Source organism: Rosa rugosa, chromosome 1, assembly GCF_958449725.1.
Source record: "Rosa rugosa chromosome 1, drRosRugo1.1, whole genome shotgun sequence".
In the NCBI taxonomy this organism is placed as follows: Eukaryota; Viridiplantae; Streptophyta; class Magnoliopsida; order Rosales; family Rosaceae; genus Rosa; species Rosa rugosa.
This window is the reverse complement of record NC_084820.1, coordinates 17,397,543-17,422,471: the sequence shown is the minus strand read 5'-3', so window position 1 is coordinate 17,422,471 and position 24,929 is coordinate 17,397,543. Positions and strand designations below refer to the sequence as shown.

At 37.3% G+C, this 24,929-nt stretch overlaps 3 protein-coding genes and 1 non-coding gene across 8 annotated transcripts; 2 read left to right on the top strand and 2 right to left on the bottom strand.

Moving 5' to 3' along the window:
• Nucleotides 1–90: 90 nt before the first annotated feature.
• TRNAA-UGC (transfer RNA alanine (anticodon UGC)) lies at nt 91–163 on the bottom strand. The gene has a single exon. It is a non-coding gene; the product is annotated as a tRNA-Ala (tRNA).
• A 767-nt stretch (nt 164–930) lies between these two features.
• On the top strand, nt 931–2,576 carry LOC133727430 (uncharacterized). The gene is made up of 3 exons (XM_062155011.1): nt 931–1,069; nt 1,152–1,248; nt 1,908–2,576. The coding sequence occupies exons 2-3, from the start codon at nt 1,198–1,200 to the stop codon at nt 2,307–2,309; spliced, it is 453 nt and encodes a 150-aa protein (XP_062010995.1). The 5' UTR covers nt 931–1,069; nt 1,152–1,197; the 3' UTR covers nt 2,310–2,576.
• A 1,957-nt stretch (nt 2,577–4,533) lies between these two features.
• LOC133727429 (cytochrome P450 CYP82D47-like) lies at nt 4,534–6,984 on the top strand. Its single transcript, XM_062155010.1, has 2 exons — nt 4,534–5,911; nt 6,322–6,984. Exons 1-2 carry the CDS (start codon nt 4,919–4,921, stop codon nt 6,943–6,945), a joined length of 1,617 nt encoding a protein of 538 aa, XP_062010994.1. The 5' UTR covers nt 4,534–4,918; the 3' UTR covers nt 6,946–6,984.
• Nucleotides 6,985–18,130: 11,146 nt separating this feature from the next.
• On the bottom strand, nt 18,131–21,016 carry LOC133721754 (uncharacterized). 5 transcript variants are annotated; one of them, XM_062148503.1, is made up of 5 exons: nt 20,718–21,016; nt 19,553–19,653; nt 19,386–19,458; nt 19,155–19,220; nt 18,131–18,610 (listed from the first exon to the last, which is right to left on the bottom strand). In XM_062148503.1, the coding sequence occupies exons 2-5, from the start codon at nt 19,582–19,584 to the stop codon at nt 18,497–18,499; spliced, it is 285 nt and encodes a 94-aa protein (XP_062004487.1). In that variant the 5' UTR covers nt 19,585–19,653; nt 20,718–21,016; the 3' UTR covers nt 18,131–18,496. The 5 variants fall into 5 exon arrangements, with proteins under 5 accessions (XP_062004487.1, XP_062004470.1, XP_062004478.1 ...); XM_062148486.1 differs by having other exon boundaries at nt 20,782–21,012; XM_062148494.1 differs by having other exon boundaries at nt 19,553–19,711; nt 20,782–21,011.
• Between the last annotated feature and the right edge of the window lie 3,913 nt (nt 21,017–24,929).

The following is a 24,929-nucleotide window of genomic DNA, read 5'->3' as shown; positions in this document are numbered from 1 at the left end:
TAACAAAACCTAATCACTGATATAGTTTGACTACTAGAAATTATTGAGTTGATTAAAGGAGAAAGAACTACAAAAAATCATCAAAAAAATTGGAGATGCAGGGGATCGAACCCTGTGCCTCTCGCATGCAAAGCGAGCGCTCTACCATTTGAGCTACATCCCCATTTGAAATTTAATTACTGTTCACTTCTCCTAATCCGAAAGATGCCTGGTTTAGCAAAAGCAAAAGAATGAGTGCGGGTTCGTTTGTATCAGAAGCAAAGAGTTGATGAAAGTGGAAAGAGTCAAAGATTTTAGTGCGAAAATATTATGACGTGTGACAATTAAAGTAGATGACATTTCTTAATTCTTATTCTCCAATTCCCCAGGTAAGATCTTCTTTTGTCTCTCTTTTTAGTTAGTTATTACAAAGAGTAAGGGATGAGCAGAGCTCTTCATATGGTTGGTCTCATCTGTTATTTGGAAAACAGGATATACATTGGCTGTGACTATACTTGACGTTGTGTGTTTTGTTATTACCTGATGGGATCATTTACGAAATATTTACGTATTGATATATTAAGTAGACTAACTAAATATAGAAGTAGACCGACTTTATGAATTAGATCATCTCTAATTATTGGCCTAAAGTTCACTTTTTGGACCCTATGTTTTCAAATATCCATCTCCAACAAGGCAACAAGAATACTTATCAATTTTTAATTTTGAAGGTTAAGGTTGGTCTACATTTAGATCATGTTGTACATTACAAGTGGATGGAGAATGGTTATAGGTTATCCACCACATGCAATTGTTGTTGGGCAAATATAATTTAACTCAAAATTATCGTAATTGAACGAATTATAGATTTTACTATTTATGTGATTTATTTTAGACCCTCATTATTAGAAATAACTTTAGAAGACTAACTCAATACCTAATCTACAACTTTAGAGAGACGCATGAATAATTTGCTATTGTATTATAAAATCTTTTTTGTTTTTATTTTTTCCCTAACATTTTGAGGAACCCTTTGCAGTCGGTGGAGTAGAGAGAGATAAAATCCAGAAAACCCAATTTCCCTCGCACCGTACGGCCGAGTCACACCGAGTCTCTTCGGTTTTTACAGCTTTCCTACAGGTTCTCACCGGTTTTCGTTGTCTTGTCTATAGTTTTACGGGTATCTAAAGGTCGTAAACCCAGGAGTGATCCCCAAATATGGAGTCTGCTGCAAAAAAAGGCAATGAAGATAAGGAGATGGCAACAAAGGTTTATATGTAACTTTATTTTGTCAAATTTTGTTTAATATATTTATCCTTTGCCTGCTGTAGTGATTCTGCTTTGTTTAATTCTAGTTTGCTTATATTTTTATTGAATCTTCGGTTCTTGTTACTCTTTGGCAATCCTACTGTAAGCACTGTTTTATAGATTTCATTTCTTCAGAGAGTTATTTATCAATATGTTGCATTCCAGATATTGGGTAGTTACAATTTTCAAATATACTTGATCTCTCAAATCCTGTTGATATTTTTTTATTCACTCTTCGTATGATCTACTTATCAAGTTTTGCAGTATCTAATTCCTGTTTGTTATTTCATTAGTGGTAACCTGAGCTATGTGCCCAAATCTAGTTTGATTGAATCCACTTTGAAGGAATTTCTCTGTTTCTTAGGCACCTCTAAAATTTCTGTCGACATAGCTTTGGTTCTTCTTACTACTGTATTTGTATATTTAGGAAATGTGAGGTTTGGGCAGTCTTAATTTATATTGTACTTGTACATCATTTACTCTTTAAATCCTGCTGTTACTTGATATGCTAGTCAGGATTCATGAAACTCTTTGTTTTGTTTCCAAGAATGCAAAAAGTTGCACTGCCAAATCTTTGTTTTATTTCCAAGATAAATAACATTACTTTCTTTGTGTTGCAGACTTATGCTACCTTTTTCATAGTGGCTGCGCTTCTAGCTACCACAACCTTGTATGCAGGTTTCGCCATGCTCCGCCATGTACAGAGTGACTATGGTCCTGCAATTCTAACAAGAAAGGCAGCTTTCATCACGTTTGTTGTAGCATATGCAATAACTCTGATTTCGTCGATTTTTTCTTCCTTCGTTGCCTTTCTTTGCTGGATGAACCTAAAGAGGAATGGAGCTTTGAAAAAGTCACAGAAGATGGTTATGTTGTATTACTCGGCTACCAAGTTGGCCCTGATTGCAATGCTTCTTGTCCACATTTCCAGCACCTATGTATTGTACGGTATCAAACTTCTAGGAGTGGTCGAAATGGTAGCATTTTACTTTTTCTGTTGCTTTGCTATCACGTTGACATGAGGTTTATTTCAAACCGCGCATATCAATTGCAAACAGATCGGAGGTTAGAAATTTGAAGTACTGCAGAAATTTGCAGAAATATAGGAAGAGCATCAAACAGTTGAGACATTGACTACATTATCTTTTTGCATTACTGGTAGACTGTAGTGGTCTGACATCTGAATAATGTGATGTGTTCACCTTTGTTAGCACAGTAACCAGCAGGTAAACTCAACCTGTCAATACCTCTACATTTCCCTTATATATACAATGTGAAGTATTATCTTATAGGAATGCATGGTCACAGTTTGTATTCCTTTTGTTGCTTTATTGTCATCTTCAAATGAGGTTTAGTCTAGACTGGATATTAATAACAGGAAAAGGCAGGACAAGAAATTTGATGTACTGCAGAAATTTAGAGACACAAAACATCAGACACTTGGGATCCTGACTACATATGTCGCATTGTTTATGGATTATACTGTTCTGAACGTGTTAAGTTCACCTCTTTTAGCAAAGGAACCACTACAGAAACTTGACATGCCAATCCCTATTACTACACAGCAAATATCCAATTTAAGAGGTCATTGATGCTAAATGTGGTCCCAAATTCATCAAACATTTTGTTTCCTTGAGCAAGCTTGACGTGGTGATTAAAGTGAACAGAAAACCCATCAATACGTTGCCTCATTTTCCCTTCGGATTGGGTGAGATGACCCTGACTACGATCATGAGAAATGATGGTCCGAGACTAAAACCCTAAACCCTAACCGCCTTTAATAACTAATCAAATTTGAAATCAGGTTTGGGCTTCCAAATGCATCGCAGCATATGTTCCTCTCACAAATTGGGACATTGTGCTTGTGTGGGTGAAAAACAAGAGAGTAAAGTAAAGAGGTCAATCAACGTAACTAAATCATCATCACTCCAGAGTCAAAAAGCGTATAATTTGTACAATGTAAAGATATAGACGATCCAGCATTATTTGTAAATAAATTTGAACTCTTAATGCAGCATCTAGACTTGTTGTATGACTTGCATCCACCTTTACTTGTTGCTAAACCCTTCAATTTTTTGTATATCAACTTTTACTCCTCGAGGTAGCTAGTCGTTCATGTGCTAGCTTGTTATCATATATTTCACATTTGAATGCCAGTATGATGGTTTTAATATGTGCAATCTCATGTGAAGATTAGAGCCATGACATCCTCATCTTCATATAAAATTGATGAATCTCTGTATCTGAGTTTTTTTCGATTACATCTCTGTATCCGAGTTACCAGCACCATTAGCAGAGTAGAAATCGGGACCTTCTCTTGTCAGTATCTTACCACATCAATGTTCAATCAGGTATGCTTTTCACAAGCTGCTCTTTCACTTGATATTGTCAGCTGGTTGAGCTTCTGCATGAAAAATTTAGCCACTTCAAGGTTGGAAGAATTGAATTGTTTTACTTGCTTTGGGGTGTGTGTGAAGGAAAGAAACAATCGAGTTTGGGAGAATAAAAGAAGTCAGGCAGGAGATGTGATAATCAACTCTATGTCTAGACTATCTGATTATCGTTTTCACAACGCTAAGGCTGCTAGTAGTCATAGTGCTAGGGCTCAGAAATGGGAGTGTCCCTCCTATTGGTTTTCGTAAAATCAATTTTGATGGCTCTTTTAATCCAAGCTCTAGGAAGGGTGGAATTGGGTTTGTTGTTCGTGACTCGGAAGGGAGGATGTTGGCAGGCGGTGGACGTCCGGTTGCTAATCTAATCTCTCCAGAACATCCTGAAGTATTATCATGTAAGTTGGCTCTCAACTACATCGAGGAAAATTCTTGTTTCCCTAGCCTGCTATTGTTGAAACTGATGCACTGTTGGTTCAACGTCAACTTAATGCTGCTGCAGAACCAAATTCTTCTGCTCTGGGCAGATTGTATGATGATCTGGTTGAGTTTATTGAAGGCCGGGCTGTGAAGATTGTCCATGTGAAGAGATGTGCTAACAATGTTGCGCATTTGATAGCAGCTCATGCTGCAAATTCTAGTCAGGAATTTTTGTTTTTTTCTGCTCCTTCCTTTTTATCTGCTGCTGTTGCAGCTGAATTGAGTATTGTACTGTTGTATAATTTTTCCTCTTCTAATAAAGTTGCTGACTTCCTTATTATAAAAAAGAAAAGAAAAAAAGATAACAACTAAAGGTAAAGTGTTATCAATAATTTGCTCAAAAAGTAATACACATTTATCAATCAATCTTCTCGTGATCAAATAGTGAAGAAAAGGAACCATTACAGTAATACATATATAATAGTTCAACTAGCTTCCAAGCGTCAGAGAGAGTTTTTATTACTATTAGCTAGTTGAATAATATATCTCGAATCTGCTATGACATTTTTGGGGCCGTGAGATCTTGGTAGCATTGACATGTACCTACTGTCCTACTATGCAAATTAAATTAGTGCAAAGTCTCCATCATGATCTAAGATCCGATTGCGAAATTGTAGCAAATCTACTGAATCAGTATGATCGACCATACACACATTACTCCTATATAAATCCATGTGTGTGTAAGAGAGATCGAGGTCATACACATCAAATAGTTGAAACACAATTTCTTCGATTAATTAGTTGCATGCAAACTCTTGTAGATGGATTTTCTCCTTCCTTGTGAAAACTCTATCACAGCTGGATTATTTGCACTAGTTGTTGTGTGTTTCTATTATCTGACACAAAGATACTACAGGCCGAAGGTGAAATTAGCACCTGAAGCAAAGGGCGCATGGCCATTTCTAGGTCACCTTCCTTTGTTCGGAGGATCGCATCCTCCCCACATAAAGTTCGGAGACATGGCTGACAAGTATGGACCCCTTTTCTCGGTAAGGCTTGGTGTCCATCGAACTTTGGTGGTGAGCAGCAGTGAGGTAGCCAAGGAATGCTTTACAGCCCTTGACTTGAGAGCCTCCTCGCGCCCGAAAATGGCAGCTGTGCAAATCATAGGCTATAACAATGCCATGTTTGGGTTTACTTCCTCCGGGCCATACTGGCGAGAAATTCGTAGGATTGCCACTCTTGATCTGCTCTCCAACCGCCGGCTTCAGATTCTCGGACACATTCGAGTATTCGAAGTGCAGACCTTCTTGAACGAGTTGTACAAAACTTGGAGCACCGCTAATATGATAAAGAAGACGGAGGGCAGCTGTGATGGTGATCGAGTAGTGTTGGTGGAGTTGAAACAAATGCTTGGGGACTTGACTCTCAACGTGATTCTTAGGATGATTGCTGGAAAGCGCTACTGTATTACCACTGATGAGAACCAGAAGGAAGAAGCGCGTCGTGTACAGGATGCATTCAGAGAGTTTTCTTACTTTATCGGGCTTTTGGCGGTGGGTGATGCTCTTCCTTATCTTCAGTGGTTGGATTTAGGTGGACATGAGAAGGGAATGAAGAAAACTGCAAAGAAAATAGACGCCATTATTGGGGGGTGGCTAGAAGAGCACAAGCGAAGGAAATCACTCAAAGCATATGGTGGTGATGCTAAAGGGGATGATGATCAAGACTTCATGGACGCGATGATTTCAGCGCTTGAAGGGGTAGACTTTGGTGGTTATGATGCTGATACCGTCAACAAAGCTACATGCTTGGTATTCATATATAATCATCACTTATATATTAGTTAGTTTTTTTTTTTTTTTTTTAAGAAAACTTTGGCCCACCATACCCTTACATATGCTAGTGAGAATCGAATCCATGACTTTTACAATATTGGTAAATTAATTAGGTTACTAGAGCATATGATGTTTTGAGTTTTAATTTCAACTATGAAAATTTGCCAAACAGTGAAAAGCACTGCACCACATACTCTAAAGCATTGTAGAATTAGTTATTCTAATGGTGATTTTTATCTACTTGGATAAAGAAATTTGTTGATTTGTTCTTGTTCGTAGACAAATAGATTACAGTTTCATACTTTCATATATAAAAAAATTCTGGAGATTTAACCTATCTTACTCTAAATATTGACCATCCTATCAAACTATTGCACTTTTTACAGATGCTGATTGCAGGAGGTAGCGATACCACCTTGGTAACATTGACATGGGCAATTTCATTGTTGTTGAACAATGTTCACGTGCTAAACAAGGCTCAAGAGGAACTCGACACCGTAATAGGCAGAGAAAATGTTGTGACTGAGTCAGATTTGAGCAAGCTGGTTTACATCCAAGCAATAGTGAAAGAAACCCTTCGTTTATACCCTGCAGCACCATTATCGGCACCACATGAATTCAATGAGGATTGTACCCTAGCTGGCTACCATGTCCCCAAGGGCACACGGTTGATCACAAACCTTTGGAAGATTCAGACTGACCCACGAATATGGTCCGACCCATTAGAGTTCAAGCCGGAGAGATTCTTGACCACCCACAAGACCACGGATGTTCGGGGTCAGCATTTTGAGTTAATTCCCTTTGGAAGCGGTAGAAGAGTATGCCCTGGTTTATCATTTGGCCTTCAAACGGTACAGTTCACGTTGGCTAGCTTTCTGCATGCATTCAAAATCTGGACTCCCTCCAATGGCCCAGTTGATATGTCCGAAAGCTCTGGTCTTACAAACATCAAAGCGACTCCGCTTGAAGTTCTTATCAAACCTCGGTTGTCTTCCCAACTTTATGCATAAATAAACCAAATGTCTATAACCCCTTTCAAAAAAAAAAAACCAAATGTCTATAATTTCATGTCTATGTTATTTCGTTCAAGCTCATCATATGGGAGTGGATCGTTTGATGTACTTATTATGAGGTTTAATATATATATAGATTTTATCCAGAGCGGAGCTCCGCTTTGAAATTAACGTGTGAAGTTCGAGTTTTGGGTCACTTTTCGGTCGCATATCCACATCTCGACCGTTCAGTTTTTAGGTACTAGTGTATAGATCATCTCTACAAATTTTCAGCCAAATTGATGATCGTTAAGACATTGATAACTGCTTTAAAGCTAGTACGGTTCAGGTTGACAGATTCAGTCCGTCCATTGGTTTAAGCGAGTTAGATGCCTTAATGATCATCAATTTGGTTGAAAATTTGCAGAGATGATCTATACAGTAGTACCTAAAAACTGAACGGTCGAGATGTGGATATACGACCGAAAAGTGACCGAAAACTCGAACTTCACACGTTAATTTCAAAACGGAGCTCCGCTCTAGATAAAATTTGTATATATATATATATATATATATATATATATATATATATATACAGATCCTATCCAGAGCGGAGTTCCACTTTGAAAATTAACGTGTGAAGTTCGAGTTTTGGGTCACTTTTCGGTCGCATATCCACATCTCGACCGTTCAGTTTTTAGGTACCAGTGTATAGATCGTCTCTGCAAATTTTCAGCCAAAATGATGATCGTTAAGGCATTGATAATTGCCTTAAAGCTAGTACGGTTCAGGTTGACATATTCAGTCCGTCCATTGGTTTAAGCGAGTTCGATACCTTAACGATCATCAATTTGGCTGAAAATTTGCAGAGATGATCTATACACTAGTACCTAAAAACTGAACGGTCGAGATGTGAATATGCGACCTAAAAGTGACCAAAAACTCGAACTTCACACGTTAATTTCAAAGCGGAGCTCCGCTCTGGATAGAATATGTATATATATATATATGATGTGGTGTATCATGTATGGTAGTTAATCTTTTGCAATAATTACAAAAAGAAATTGAGGGATTGCATATTGAGCTCATTTCTGTCCAACAATAAAAATGAAACTTAATCAATGATTATTCTTAGGATAATTAGCAAAAAGAATAATGTTTAGTCAGTTTGTTTGATCACATTTAGAGATCTTGAAGAATTTTAAATTTAGCTATTCATTTTGGAATTGAAGTATGTATAATTAATGTACATCAAAAGTGAACAGAGCAGCGGTCAATATGTTGGCTAATTTTCCACTTCATCGCAGAATTGAAAATCAAGAGGCATCTTACAGAACTAGCTATAGTTATCTGGTTCCTGTAGTGCAAGAGTGCCAAAGCACTAAAAGGGCTCAAGATACTGCCAAAGCAAATCTAAAAGGCCAAAAGGTGGATCGCTGCCCACAACAAAACAACTCTCGTCCATTTATCGATCGGAGAACCAGAAATTCTCAAAATGCAAATCATAGGAGTCCTCCTCGACTCCTCGTGAAGATCGACTACGTTGAAGTGTCATTGGATTAACAAGAAACTTATACAATCAAACAAGCAACACAGAAATGCCAAGGACAAGAAACAAAGTGTAAGGCACAGTGAAATTGTACAAAGAATAGCGGATAAGCAATTGGTAGGATCAATGTAGTACCACAAAGACTGCCCATACTAAAAGGCCCATGAAAATCTGCCAAACAAATGTGTAGAACCAAAAGAAAGAAAATGCTGAAACACAATTTGTTCGATTAATTAATTACAATCATGCCGAATGACATCCCTTATAATTTTGAAAGCTGTGACAAACTTTAAGGCTAAGATAGAACAAACAAGAAGGTGTATTACATCGACAAGTTGTCCGTGTGCAATAGAACCCTGCTCTGAAACACTAACAGAGTAACTAGCAAAAATTGAAGGTAAATCCTCAGCTTTCTCAAGATAATTACCAAAAATAGCAATATTGTCACGACCTCGAGATTTGTAGATCCAACCATCAGAATTTGCAATCTGGGTATGCAAGATATCAGTAAACCAATCTCTAGACTCTTCCTAGCCTATATCACACTGCTCGTCAATGCACGCAATTGTAGTATTCACAATATGATTACACTGAAACTCTTTATAGAGTTTAATCAGGATTAATCTACCTGAAAGTTAAAGCAGCATGCCCAAAAGAGTAACAGCCGTAAAATTAGGTAGATTGTCCAACAATCTTCCTGGCATGGATCCCAAATCCAAATTTTTGGAGAACATAAGGCCAACCATTGGGCTCTATTTTGGGCCCAAAACCAGCCCAGCCCCCAAGCCAACCACCTTACTGAGGTTTGTGTCCAACATCATGTTAGTCCCTGTGGTTTTAATTTAATCAGTAACGTTAACACCCCTAAGCTTTCTAATTTCATCATTCGTGTTCAATTTCACTTGATCCGTCCAAAATGAATGTTAACTTCGACGATGAGGCCCACATTAGGGACTAAAATGGTCATTTCAAGACCAAAAAAAAAAAAACCATAACAAAAAGACTGAATTAGATCATATCTCTGGAGCGACACGACTCGTTTGCGATGGGCGAGAAGACTTTTGACCCGTCTATGAGGACTTATATATGTAGAGATTATGAGAGAGGAAACTCTGAGGCTTATTGCTAAGAAGAAGGAGGAGGAATATGAGGGGTTGAGAAGAGGAGGATGGGGATGGTCGAGAAGAGGCCAAGAGGTCAAAACGACTTCGGGTTAGCCCCAAAAGTGGGTTTTTTTTTCTTCATAATTTTATTTTTGTTTTGAAATAACCATTTTAACCCCTAAAGTGGGCCTCATAGTATGAGTTAACATCCAATTTGGACAGAGTGAGTGAAATTGGACATGACTGATGAAATTAGAAAGTCTAGGGATGTTACTGATTAAATTAAAACCACATAGACTGACATGATATTGGACCCAAACCTCTCAGAACCCACCCTTGGTTTTCGCAGTTTTTTTTTTTTTTTTTTTGAAATGGTTTGTCATCCAAGCTGCCCCTATTGCACAAGAATATAGGGCTAGTTCCGTATCAGGGGGAAAACTAAATTTAGTTCACAAACATTTAATTGCGAACGATACATAAATTTAAAAATAATAGTACATAAATTCACCACTTGACCCATGTAAGACATTAGATCGTTAAATATTTAAAAGATTACTTATTCTTAATAGGTTTTGTAAGTGAACAACATACAATTGCTTGATTCCTTTTAGGGTAAAAACCTCAAATCAAATGGTACCTGAACTATTGCGAAATGTACTTTTTGGTACCTGCAAATTTTTTTTTACCCCAAATGATACATGAACTATTGCACCGATATCAAATATGGTACCTCCATTAACTTTAACATTAAATCGTTGATGTGACATGTATTTGGAGGGACAAAATGGTTTGTGCAGCCACATAAACCCTTCCCACATAAACCATCAGCAAAAAGAAGAATTACCCGATACATTTCTCTATCGTTCGACCTGTGCGAAGACATCTCAAGTGATCCAATCATGCGTTGCTCTAGGACACGTATCTTAAACTTCTTTTCACTAATTTCATTTTTCAACTTTTACATTTGTTCCTAGTTTAACCCACATTAGCATCAAAACATCACCACAAGGATCGATACCAATCAGATTTAGAAATTTGCCTTAAAGATATAAAGGGATTTCTCACCCTAAGTTTTGAATCTTCTGGGTTGGTAGTTGCTTGCTCGGACAATCTTTTCAAAGAACTTGCACAGAATGCTACCTTCCCAGCTAACATTTTCACTTGCTCACGAAGGAGATCCATTTGATCGGTAATTGTGAATCCAGTATGCAAAAGAGTAGTTATAGCAAACCCAGTTAGCATTATATCTTCATGCTACAGTCTAATGCAAATGCTACATATCACATTTATATTAGACTTATTAGTTTAGCTAATGGAGGGAAGAAAGAGAGAGAAAACATACCCTATTTTACAATGTCTAATACACAAGCATGCAACGCACAATTGCTTCTCATTATATTACTTCCATAAGCTCGTATTCACTCGGAACATATAATTACTCAAAGCAAAAACCAAAAAAGATGGATAGAACTCCCCTTACTGGAGGCAAATGGCAACCACCAACTGCAGCACCAAACAAATCACCAGCTTATTTGCAAAAGAAAAAAAAATAATAAAAAATAAATAAATACATGCCACTTCAGCGATTCAATGTTAAAGTTAATGAAGATACCGTATTTAGTAACGGTGCAATAGTTTAGGTACCATTTGGGGTAAAAAAAATTCGTAGGTACCAAAAAGTACATTTCACAATAGTTTAGGTACCATTTGAGGTTTTTACCCTTCTTTTTATATAGGTTTACAATGATTCATTTCGTGTTGGAGGGTTAACATGCAAATAACCAACTTTTTAATCGTGCGAGTTCAATACACTTTATTTCTTGCGAGTTTTAAATCGTGTTATTAGATCGTGTCAGAATTGAAAACTCTAAGAAATATAATATTATTGTGATCCATTTCGTTAATAATGATCGGTGTTCAGGTTGATTCCAAAAATGTATGACTATCGATCGTCATGTCATGAATATTTAACAATCAATTATTTTTCGACTAACAAGAATGAAAGTCTTTGTCTCCCACCATTGTTAGATATCACGTTTTTCTTTTGAGGAGTAATAGATATCACCTTAAAGTGATCTAAAGAGGAAACTAATTAAGCATCATACTGATTAACCTATCTAGCTACCCCATTGTTAGATATCACGTTTTTGTTTTGAGGGGTAATAGATATCACGTTAAAGTGATCTAAACAGGAAACTAATTAAGCATCATACTGATTAACCTATCTAGCTACCTGCTATCAGAACAAAATAGACAAACAAGAACGTTTTGTCCGATACGTTTTTAGATAAATGGAAGTGGTTGAATACTTGAATCTAACACAAATGAATCATTTCAAACATTTAAGTTGCATACTTGGATTTATCTGGTTTTTATGAGTCTATTGTCTATCTATAATTAAGATATGTACATACAGTGGCGTAGCCAGAAATATGAATTAGGAGGGTCATTTTTCAAATCATAATGATTATATTAAACAAAAATATAATTTTATCAAATAATATAAAATCGCATATGTTTATTGTTAAAAAACTAATTTAAATATACTAGTTTATATATCATTCTTTTGATAAAAGAAAATCATAAATTATTAATATACTAAAACATACCAGATGTCTTCAAACCAATTATAATTGTTTGCGACGATTGCTCTTAATTATTTTGAACTCTATACATGGTGGTTTCATCATCAATACAAGCAAATATATCTTTCCCAATGTATGTAATGATACTGCCACTCATCCACATATCTTCCATTTAGTTTCAGAAATCACTATTTATGATCTTCATGGTAGAATAAATTAAATTGACTAATCTCTAAAAAAATTTAAACTTTGTAATGAATTAAAGAAATTTCTATAATTGAAGTGATTTATTAACAAGGTAACAAATCTTACTCTCTAGTTGATTTCAAGTCTTACCGTTCGTAGGAGAGAAAATTGAGAAAGACAAAAGACGAATTCTTTGGGAAATATAGTTAATAGCATAGAAATTTGACTAGGATAAAGGAAATTTATTTTTTTAAAAAAAAAAACTAAATAAATATGAGGTAATCATTGATTAATTGATCATTTAATAAAATATAATAGAAATTTAAAAGAATGTTGGAGTCTTGCAAGTCCAAGTTGCACGTGGGTACTACTTGGTGATGGGCCAAAACTGTTAAAGTAAATTTTTTCAGTGTCAGAAGGGTCAAATCACATATTAAAATATAATATTTACATAGAAACATCTAAAATTTCAACCAATCAGCGACTATTTCCAAAAGTTGAGAAGGGTCATTTGACCCTTCTGGCCCTAATGTGCCTACGCCCTTGCGTACATATATATAACAATGAAATTAATTAGAGCTTAGATTAAATGGTGTCTAAACATATTTGATCTTTTGAAAATTTAGTTTTTACTACATTTTCCCCGCTCCCTCTCCTACTAACTGTATTATGCATTGAAGTTATAGCTTGATAAAGAGAGAGTGATTTGTTGCAAGAGCTAAAATGGATTTTAAATCGGGCTAATTACATATAAGGCCACTTTTGAATGTTTTTTGAGCCATAAGGCCACCTACTATTTTTTTCCCTCATAAGGCCACTAGGTGTTAAATTTTGGATATAAAAACCAACATATTTACATAAATACCACTAGAGTAAAAAATCAACAATCATTATCTCTCTCCTCTCCGGCAAGTTCTCCGGCGGGTCTCCGGCTAATTAAAGTTTCAAAATGACACTTATAAGTAATTTTCTATAACAATAATCCTTCTCTTCCATTTATAAATTTTTGCCTTTTAGCCAATAGCAATATGCGAGCAGTCTAATCCGTGAAAACATGGTTGTTTGAGAGCAATACAAGCATCATGCTGCTAGGTAAAGCGATTGAGTGTTGCACCATAAATGGCGAAAGTCAGTCCATTTTATTTATTTTTTAGGGAGAATTCCACAAATGGTCACTCAACTATGACTCATTCGACACTTTGGTCACTCAAGTTTCAAATATATCACTTTGGTCACTCAACTATTACACTGTCAATCAATTTAGTCACTTTGTTAATTTTTTTCATTAAAAAAAATACTCCTTAGGTGACTAAAGTGATTGATAATGTAATAGTTGAGTGACTAAAGTGATATATTTGAAACTTGAGTGACCAAAGTGTCGAATGAGTCATAGTTGAGTGACAATTTGTAGAATTTTTCCTATTTTTTATATATGAGGTTTTTAACAACAATTAATTCATTTTTTGAATCAATCCATCAATGATTGTATTACTAAAAATTCAAGTCAGAATGACCATTACATACCCCTCTGCTATCATTCAAATATAGATAAGAGGTTGTACAGGTAACACATGGTATATAGTGCTAGACCATTCATTAGATATCCAGTGCTCACTTACTAAAGCAAGCCTATTAACTATGATAAACTAGGACATAGTAATAGGCCAAGTAAAACTATACTCATTAGCGCATAAGAAAACTGACAAGCACAATCGACCCTAGAAAAATCGGAAATTATTTAGTAAAACAAGCTAAAACTAAACTAGAGGCCCAAGGCCCACAAGACAACAGAACCCGAGACCCAACAAAAGGCCCAAGTTCATTCTAATCAACATAGCGCTGCAACTTGTCGCTCACCGTGTAATTAATGCCGCCCCGACCCGCTGCCCAGACATGCGGCACAGCTTCCGCAGCCACGACACGCCATACAGCCTCCGCCACCTAGAGGATAGTGCAAATGACCAGGAAAAGCAGCTAGACCCGAGTCCCTGCATCCGCCACATCATCGACCTCCTTGATGAAGCCTGTAACCGCCGCCTAGAGACCTTGCAGTCCGGTCGACCCAGTTGGTGATCACGACCATCCACGGCAAAGGTTAAACAGAATAAAACTAGCGCGTATTGATCAGCCATTAAGCCAAGCCATCCCGAGAAAACCCCGCCTTAGAAAGCCACCCGTCTGGCAACAGCACACACCAGCAGCGCTACAAAGGCAGCGCTGATGTCGACCACCGCCGGACGAGCACTGTTTGGATGCCAGAAGTTGGCTAGGGTTCAAGGAAGAGGTAGGCGGCCTGGAAAGAGTTCTCGCCTACAACGTTGTATCGAGTATGCATTTTGGTTAGGGAAAATGGTCCGTACGGTACCCCAGGTTTGCCTCCTTATAACTTTTGGTACCTCAGCTTTGAAAAATATCAATATGGTACTTGAGGTTCTAACCCCGACCGAACTTTGGTATCTAGAGCCGTTACCTCCGTTACGGCGTCAGCCAGTTGGCAATTTTTGAAGGGTATTTTCGTCTTTATACTTAACTCATTTTTTTTTTTTGAATAAAATCTTAAACTCAATTTTTATGTCTCTGTTCATCTTCCCTTCTCATTATGCAAATCATCTCCATAGATGAAATCCAGAAGAAAAAACAGGGACCTTAAGTCTCTCTCTCTCTATCTCTCTCATTTTTCTCATGAAATCTGAAAACGTCTAACCCACTACCTATGTACGAAGTCATGGGTTCGAGTCACCATGGAGGCAGGAGTGAAACCCTTTGATCCTCTTTCATTTAAATTTTTAAATAAAAAAAAAAGAACCATAATTTTCTTACTTCCTGTACATTATTAAACAATGGAATTGCAACAGTGTATAAAAAATTAAAGCTGACCCAATACAATACATCCCTTGATTAATAAAACCCAGATCCCAAATTCTAAGAAACAAATCTAAGCAATCATCCTCATTAAATTCTTGAAACTCCTAAGGTTTAAGCAAAACCCAATTGAAATCAAACCAAACCCATGACAAATTTACACCCAACGATTCAGAGAAAGATTGAAACTTTCAGAAACAAAGTGCTGGAGACCGCCATTACCATATTCTTCTTCTTCTCTCTCTCTCTCTCTCTCTCTCTCTCTCAATCAATCAATCAAGTTCTATCTTTGTTTCTCTCTCTCTCTCTTTCAGATCAACACCATAGACAAACACCATGAAAACCCCAGTAGCCTAAGCTTAAGACCCAACTTTTCTCTTGTGGGCTCTTCGGCCACTGTACCGGAACAGTCCCAGCCCCACCACGCCTCATCCTCCAACTCTCCCTTTCTCATCCACCGATCCATTACCACTTTCATTCTCAATTTCCACTCCTTCAACCCACCACCAGTCGAAGGTCGACTTCGAATCATCTTCCTCCTCAACCTCACAAAGCTTCACCCAGTGGAAATCACTCTCCCCAGAGTTGCAAGGTCAAATTGGTGATGATTGGCTCTCCCCAGCAATTATGGTCAGATTGGTGATAAATAGTAAAAAGGCCTATGGCTAAATTGTGCATGGAGAATTGGGATAAACCTTGGTTCGTTCTTATTACAAGTATACAAAATCAAAGAGATAAAACAAAAAGAAACTTGATAATCTGAGGCCAAAGTGTGGAGCTTGATTGATGAAATCAACGAGCTTGGGATTTGGGAATTAGTGTTAAGATTGGGGAAGATTTAGGGGTGGTGGGTGCTATGGCGGCAGTGGTTCGGCAACGGAGGCTTGGACTCAAAACTGGTTGGGATTGACAGCAAGGCCTGGATGGGTTTGAGGAGGAAGAAGATGAGAAGAGATGGGTTAATATGTGGAGTGGGGATATGGATGGGATTAGTGAGGATTAAGACATAAAATGACAAAATTACCCTTCAAAAATTGCCAGCTGGCAGACGCCGTAACGAAGGTAACGGCCCTAGATACCAAAGTTCGGTCGGGGTCAGAACCTCATGTACCGTATTGATATTTTTCAAATCTGAGGTACCAAAAGTTATAAGAAGGCAAACCTGGGGTACCGTACGGACCATTTTCCCTTTTGGTTATTGCACACAACAATTAATTCGTTAGAAGATGTGCATCCCTTTTTATTATATTAATATTTCTTATGGTGATTTTTTCCCACAAGTAATTCATTGGCAAATCTGGGTCCATTTTTATTACTTTTATCTTTTGGCTTTTGCCAATGAGTCATCAAAAAAGTGTGTCCATTTTTAGTTTACTTTCTTAGGGGTGGTTTTTGCCGACTAATGTTCAATCGGTATAGATGTGTCCCCTTTTATTTTTTTTTATAGGAGACTTCTAGCGACAATGCATTCGCCGAAAAAAATATGTTTCTTTTTAGTTTACTTTTTATGGGAGGCTTTCAATATGGGAGTTTCTATTCATACCTCCAAATTTGACATTTGGACCTCCTCACTTAATAGACCTCCAACTCACTTTTACAAATAACCAATTTTCTATCTACACCTCTCTAATTTTCCTATAATGCCCATCGTCCAATAAAATCAATAAAAGCCCTTTTTTTTTTTTAAGATTCTATTCATACTCTCAAAAATCAATAGTTGGACCTCCTTCAGGTTTTGAAGATTTGGAATTGCAGCAATTTTTTTTTTTTGGAAGTTCATCCTCCATTTATGAGTAACAGAGGTGCTAGCACTTTTTCAATGAATTGTCGACTCTTGGTTATCGTAGGCAACAATACCATGTTTGCTCATCATCTCGTACAAATATGTTTTCCAAGTATTATTTTCATTGCATTTAGGTATCATTGTCCCTAAACTGATTCTCTCCTACTTGTTTCCATGACAACTTGAAATGAACATGGTCCTTTTGTTTTAGATATGTATGGGGTAGTGGAGGAAATTACAATAATCGACCATGAGTCTAGTGCATTCTCCGTAGATTTATATCAGATGGTCGAATTTTTCATCATATCTATAGAATAGTTCCACATAAAATTGCTCTGCACTGATGATGTACGGGAAGATCTTGTGGACAACTACCCATTGCTGCGTTTTTCATATAAACGTGCTGGAGTACTGCTTTTTGTCGTCGCTCGTTCACATGTATGATTGCATTCAAAATGAGTAGGGCTTCATCAACGAAGGTGTCTTTGTATTTCCCATTTTCTCTCCTTTTATTTTATTTATTTATTTATTTTTACAGCGCAGTGATAGATCTTGTAAATTGTCAGCTGTGTGAGCAAGGAAGTCTATCACTTTATAAGGACAAAGTCAAATTCAGAAAATTTTGACTATAACGTGTGGCGATATATATTTTAGGTTTACATTGGAGGAGAAAGTTTTCCCCAAGTTGAATAAGATAAAAAAATCTTCTTTTTTTTTTCCTTATTTGTGTCTTTATTGGTAATTTGACATGAGTTGACAAAGTCAACTATTACTTGGAGAAAAAGAAAGGTCCAAATACCAATATTGGAGGTATGAATAGAAGTTCCCTTTCAATATTTACATACGTGGGATTGAAAACCGAATTGAAAAATTCCATTTCAGACTAAACTACCAAATTGATAATATTAAAACAAAATCCTGCACCGAACCGGCCGGTTTTTCAGGTTTCGGGTCTTTTTTACCCACCCCTACTAGTAACGATGAATTAGTTGTTGCAAAAAGTACATTTTTTTCTTTCTTTCTTATGGATGCACGTCACAGACCAGATGTGATTTAAACTTTTCATCCTTCAAGTAAAATATGGATGTGCCGCAGTCTAATCTTCACAGATATAATAATGAGTTGGGTGCAAGAATTAGGACAGCTCAATGGAACCACATAACGACGGAACTTAATTTGGAAAGATTTCAGTATCAAACTGAGGGATAAACCTGCAGTTATACAGACAACTGAGTCTGATAAATCTGTTGTGGAATGTCAGGAAGATGTTCCTCTCTCACAATATCATAAGTCTCATACAATCAAGATTTCAAACAAGCAGTGTTTGTTGGATCATGATGACTGATGAGGCTTCGATGCAGCATTTTCTATCAAGATACAGTTTATCAACTTCATGTTATACTTCCATCAAAAATTTCTCTCGAGTATAAAAAGGAGGTACAATGTGCCAATATTGTATTTACAGGTCACTTAACAATGTGAAGACAACACTTGGAAATCATCAGTTTTCTTCTTTGCTAGTAGCAGTGACTAATGCAGTAGAGCTTCCGATTTCAGTATCAGTTGAAACTTTTCCATGGCCATGCTTCTGCCAAAATTCATGAAGTTCTTGAACCTAAAAAATGCACAAAGATTAGACAAAGCAACAAATAAAAAACAAAAAATTAAACAACTTAAAACAATAACTTCCATGGACCATAGAACACCAACTTCAATGGAAAGGTAGAACATACACATCAAATGCAACAATTTCCTTTAAACACAAAGCTTGATTCTAGGTGAACTGATCATACATATTCTTACCCATAAGTAAGTCCTGAGACAACATTAAGTGTTTGATCTATCTATAATTTATTGCAGCCCCTCTGAGATAGGGGAGAAAGTTCAGCATCAGATAGATTTCCTCTAAAAACAAGTGCAATAACTCTCCTATCCAAGCTGCAGACTGTCAAGGATTGTGACATTCAAATATTAATTTGTGGACATGCTCATGACATCCCTGAGTTTACACCTTATCGATGGTTTAATGGGTTCTCACATATAAGGAAAAAAAGATACACCAATGACCAACAGAAAACAGAAATTAACACTTGGTCCAAACCTTGGGGATTCAAGTCAGCAGAGGACAACACAGAGGTAGAATTAAGAAAGACAAATACCTTTTTAACTTTACCATGCTCCGACATAATAGCGTAGTACTTGCGCATCATCATTTCTTCTTCTCCCTGCACATTGTAAATCCAGAGTTTTTAGTACTGCAATTACTTACTACCATCTAAAACCTGCAGACCATTATAATTCCTATATGAGTAGGTATCACATTTATATTCAATTCATTATTAAAGTCATTGACATAATCGTGATACCAACTAAGGGATGGAAGGAACAACCTGAAGATTAGACAGTTCTTGTAGCACTGATTCAGACGCTTTTGTAAGGAGCTCATTCTGCGTCTCCAAGTGCCTGCAAACACAGATTAACATAAAACAAAACAAAAATTACAAATTTGAATTACGGAAATGAATTGCATAGAAAGAAACTGACTAAACAAACTTACTTCAATATCTCTCCCAGGTTTCCAGGATCCATTGCACTTACTAATCTGCAACACCAGTCAGTAGGTAATGCGAGCGCAGGACCAAGATTGTGATTTTAGCCCTGTTGACATATGAGCAGGGGCGGATCCAGGATTACAACCTTGGTGGGGCTTGAACTTCTTAACGAAGGGAGAGAAAAAAATTATGGTGGACAATCTAAACCCCCAATTTAATCAAATGTAACAGAACCAACTTAACAACCTGTGCAAAACCAATTTAATCAAATAAACAACTACAGTTTATAATTTGGTCATTTGGATGCCTAGACCTAATATGACGTAAAACCAAAGGTATAATTTAGTCTCACTGGGAGAGAAGCTGGAGGATGCATTGGTAAATGCAAAGAAGAACACTTCACACCAGAAGATGCAGTTGTCCAAGGTGTTTTTGATCAGATTGCTGGATAGTAAACTCTCTGGAACATTGCCTAAAGTTAATGCATGTTGTTTTATTATCTGCAGCTACATGATTGCTTTATGCAAGCAAAAGATTACAGAGAAAGACTTAAAAGAAGTGAAGATAAACTTCGGGTTGGTGATTTTGTTCCTCTTGAGATTAATGTACAGGAAAACTGGAAAAGATCAATTTGAGAGGGGGAAAAAAAAAGGTATCATTTTAGAAAATGTAATGGTGAAGAATAATAATATTTTGTCTATCCACAAACTGAAGTAAAAACTATCTAGATTTTTGGCCAACTTCTTTTGAACTGGCCGGTTCTGAGTCAAAGAAGCTATCAAATTCCTGTTTGAGTAATAGAACAACTAGAGTTTATAATTTGGTCATTTGAATGCCTAAAACACAAACATGGTATCAGATTGGTATCCTAATTATGCTATCAGATTCACAGCAAAACACAAGCATCCTATCCTAATTGCAAACAGCATTAAATCCTCCTAATTGCAATTATATATCATTTTGAGTCTTTTGACTGTCTGCAATTATACCATCAACATCAAATGCAAATCCAAAATCGAACCCATTACCCATTTCAAGTTTTCAACTATACCATTACGGCATTACCTTAGTTAAAAACCAACAAGAATACAAGATCAAATGGAAATCGATTATTTACTGAATGGAAATTGATTATTTACAAGAATACAAGATTAGAAATCGATTATTTACAGATCAAGAGGAGGACTGGAGGAGCCGTCGGCCGTCGCAGAGGAGGAGAGAGATGGTGAGATACCTGGAGGCGGAGCCGCGGAGTGCGGAGACCGGAGATGGGTTGCTGGTTCTAGCCTTGCACTCTTGCAGGTTTGCCGAGTCGGGAGAGCTCCAAGTCTCCAATCGAGCTGGCGAGTTCAGCGGTGGGGGCTTGAAAGGAGAGTAGTACCAAAAACCTATATACCTTTTTTTTTTTGGGCCCCAAAAATCCCGGTGGGGCTTGAGCCCTAGTGAGACCGGAGTGAATAAGAATAGTTTCGGCACTCTGCCATATTTGATGCACTTGGACTAAAACAGTAAAACCCAATCATCCAAGTATGAAACCCAACACTGAGAGATGTTTTTTTTATCGACTATGCTGACCTTCACAATTTAAGCAACTTGTAATGAATAATTTGGAAGCACTCATGAATCATGGGCAATGTAATACATTAGAGGGCATGACAAGTTATCTCAAATTCAAGCCCAAAGGAAAAGAAAAAAATAATAATAATTCTATAAAGCAAAAGATTTAAACCCTAAATTAAAAAAAAAAAAATTAAACATCCCCAAATAACAACACGATTGTAAGTTTCAATGGAAATTGCAGAACTCGTTCTTTGAATCCCAGGCCCATAATCACGAGTAGGTTCTCACGTAAATCAAGATTCGAGTGTTCCGAAAATCTCAGATATCAAATTGACGGGAATATCGACGTCACGGCGCTACTGAAAAGAAGGGAAATTAGAGGGAAGGCTTAAAGCGTTTGGGAAAAAATTTATTTATACTTTTGGATAGAGGGGACAAAAAAAGGCCCAGCAAACAAACAAAGGGAATGACTAGTCCATTGGGCTGTTGTTCGAAATGTGCTAAGCCCAACAATCAGCCACCATGCTACTCTCGATCTGAGAAATATTTGGGTATCGAGATTATGGACACGTGATTGTCCCGAATCACATAATAATTGCTCAAAGCAAAGGCCAACAAAGCCAATCTTACTGTTATAATTTTTGTTCCAATTAAGAACTCCATCACAACTCCATAACCACCATTGGTTAGAGTACCGCCAGGCAGGATAGAGAAACTCCTGATGGGGAAGAGTACATGGCTCGAAAAAATTGAGAACAGATGACACTTCATATTTGGTTACACATAAGTATACACAATCTAGTTAAGTTATAAACTATAGGATCACTTTATATAAGATCACTTTCTAAAGACCTATGAGACTACCGATCTTATCTGAGAAAATTGATGAGAGAAAAAAAAACTCTGAAAAATTGTGATTTCATTGTTGATTTTCTTATAGTTACTACACAAGTATTTATACAAGAGAATCTATAATTTATCTCTGCTATATCTTTGCTCAAGAATAACATAAAATATACTAGAAGACTGTTGTAACTAAATTGGTTAGCTATACACGTGATGCGTGCTGTGATTGGAGCTGATTCGGTATAGTCACTATAGTGGCAGTTGCAATCTGTAGCTAGTTTTATCTGACTTGAGTTCAATAGTCTAAAGAGTATAACTATTTGGTGACAATTAACGGTATGTTATTCACTTCTATTTACGCCTAGAGAGAGAAACTAGAGGGACGCCGTTGTCAAAGTTCACGCCTGGCCGGCTGCGCTAGCGCGGGCCGCAAGCCTCATCGGTGCACAGTGGGTGCGGCCGGACGGGCTGTGGTGTCGGTAGGCGCATCTAGTGCTCGGAAGTCTGGATCGGTTAGGATTCATCTCTCTCGCTGGACGTTGGCTGCATCTGGCACGGCGGCTCGGTTGAAGCCTTGGTTCGGAGGAGGGCTGCCTTTCTTCCGGGTCGGAGCAGCGTCGTGGGGTGATCTGGGAAAGGCAAGCTGGGATCGAGGTCCTGATGGGGGGGATGACGACTGCGCTGCGCGTGATCTAGAGTTTGATGCAAAACCATGGTGGTATTCTGGCTGGTATTACATCAGTGGGCTGAGACAGGTAGGCGGAGACGCGTCCCTGCAACGGTGGTGGGGCAGTGGTCCTGGAGGCTGGGCGGATGGACTGGTGCAGATGCTGCCTTGGGCTTAGAGGGTTGATTCCCTTGCTGATTTGGGCTTCTGGGCTTGGATGTTGCCTTTGGGCCCATTTAGGGCTGGAGGTTGGGTTTAGGCTCATTTCTTGTGCCCTACCCTAGTTGTTATTTTCTTTTTAGTTGTTATTTATTTATGTTGTTTAGTTTGGTTGCGCATTTTGCGAGTAATAAGTCCATACTCTTGTTTTGTAGGGCTAGTCGGGCTATGTGCCTGTCTGTGCACTCAAAGTGTCTTGTCTGCTCTAAGTAGGTGGCGAGTTCCTTACTTCGTCAAATGGCCGCTATCTCCTAGTGGCAGGGTGAGACTAAGTGTTGTCGGATTTATCCTCCGGCGGCAACATAGTAGGAAAGCTATGTGTATGGTAATTATATATGCTACATTGTAATCGAGTTACATATCGAGTTCTCTTTCCGTTAAGTCACCGCTATGTCAAAGCAAATAGAGTCGCCAGTAGAGCGTTTTTTGCTAGTTGGTGTCTTGTTGAATACATTTATTTGGTAGAGACTCATGATAGTATTTCAGGACGTTCTCTAGTTGCTTATTGTAATCAGGAGTTTAGGCTCAATGTCCCCCCCCCTTGTATTCGACAGTTTCATTAATCAAGGCTTGAGGGCAGCCGCACCAACCCTTTATTCAAAAAAAAAAAAAAACCGTATGTTTGTTTTTTGTTTATTTTTTGAATCGTATAGTTTTTTTTTTCCAATATCTCAATCTTCATCTTTAATATAATATTTTCTGTTCCGATACCTTAACTTCTCAAAATGTTACAAATGTTGGCAAGAACTTTATTCATTGAACAAATGAGACTAAAGTGACATGGCATGAGAAATAAACTACACAGTTAAAAACTTAAAAAGACTATTGTGGATGAACATGTACCGTATATTTTTCGTGAATTCCATTGAACATTCATGGAGTCAAGGTTTTGCTTACAATCAAGCAAACACACGATCCTAACCTAAAGTTAAGAAAGGCACAAAATGGGATGAAGAAAGATTCCAGATTCAACTTTTTAGGGCAGACCTAGTTGGCAAGCAACTTCAACTTTTCGTTTTCTAAGTGCATATTGAATGTTGTCTAATCTTGACAGATGTGATTTATGACCTACCTACGAATAAAGTGTCAAACTTAGGACGGCTTCATGGAACCGCATTACAATGAAAAATTAAACTTTGAAAAAGTTTCCAGCATCAAACTCAGATCACTGAGTAGCTCTGAGTATCATATTCATATATTTCTGTTGAGGAATGGCAGGAAGAATTTCCAGTTCAAGCTAGCCGACTATCATAATTAGTCCATGTTCCTCAGTTCATCTTTCACAGTATTATAAGCACATGGATATAATTAAGTTTCCGACGCCATTAACGCTAATTGATATGAGAATCTCTAGCCATGTGCCCGGCCATAATTACCTGAGTTCATAAAGCTTCTTCTGCATTATGTTGTCTGCAAAATAATTTAGTGCTTCTCATGAGTTGTAGATTCAGTTTCATTTTTGCTTTAACCAAAGTCTTGATTTAGTTGCTTTTGGAATGGAAATTGCGTAAAGCCGAGTTTGGTTCAGGAATTTGGGTTTTTGTATTGGAAAAGAAAAGCAAACTCAAGTGAAACAGAAAGACTAAATGATATGAAATAAAGAGCGTCATTTTATATACATTTTGCATGGTGGGTATTATTGGAGAGGATTGTATGCACCGACAGTGTAAGTGCACTGTCAGTTATTTTAATCTAAAAAAAAATAACAGCCACTTATTTAATCACAGTCCTTTATATATTTTAATATAAAAAAAATTACATCCATTCATATTGCAAGTACCTATGCACTGTCAGTGCATGGAATACACTCCCGTAGACCCGTACCGTAAATCTCTGATCTGTGAAATATTTTAACATATGTATGTCAGAATCATGATTCATGTTTCATCCAAAAGTTCTATATGAAGTTGAATCTTGAACTCATAGGTACATAGCCCTTCCTTAAATTTATGAACTCCCTCCAACTCATTACCGATTCATAACTATGCATAATTGAACCTAAACCAAAAGCCCTAGGGTTAGGGAAAGTGGTCCATTGCCTGAAACTAGGGAACTTTCCATTGTGCTAGAAGGAAATTTTATCAAGAAAG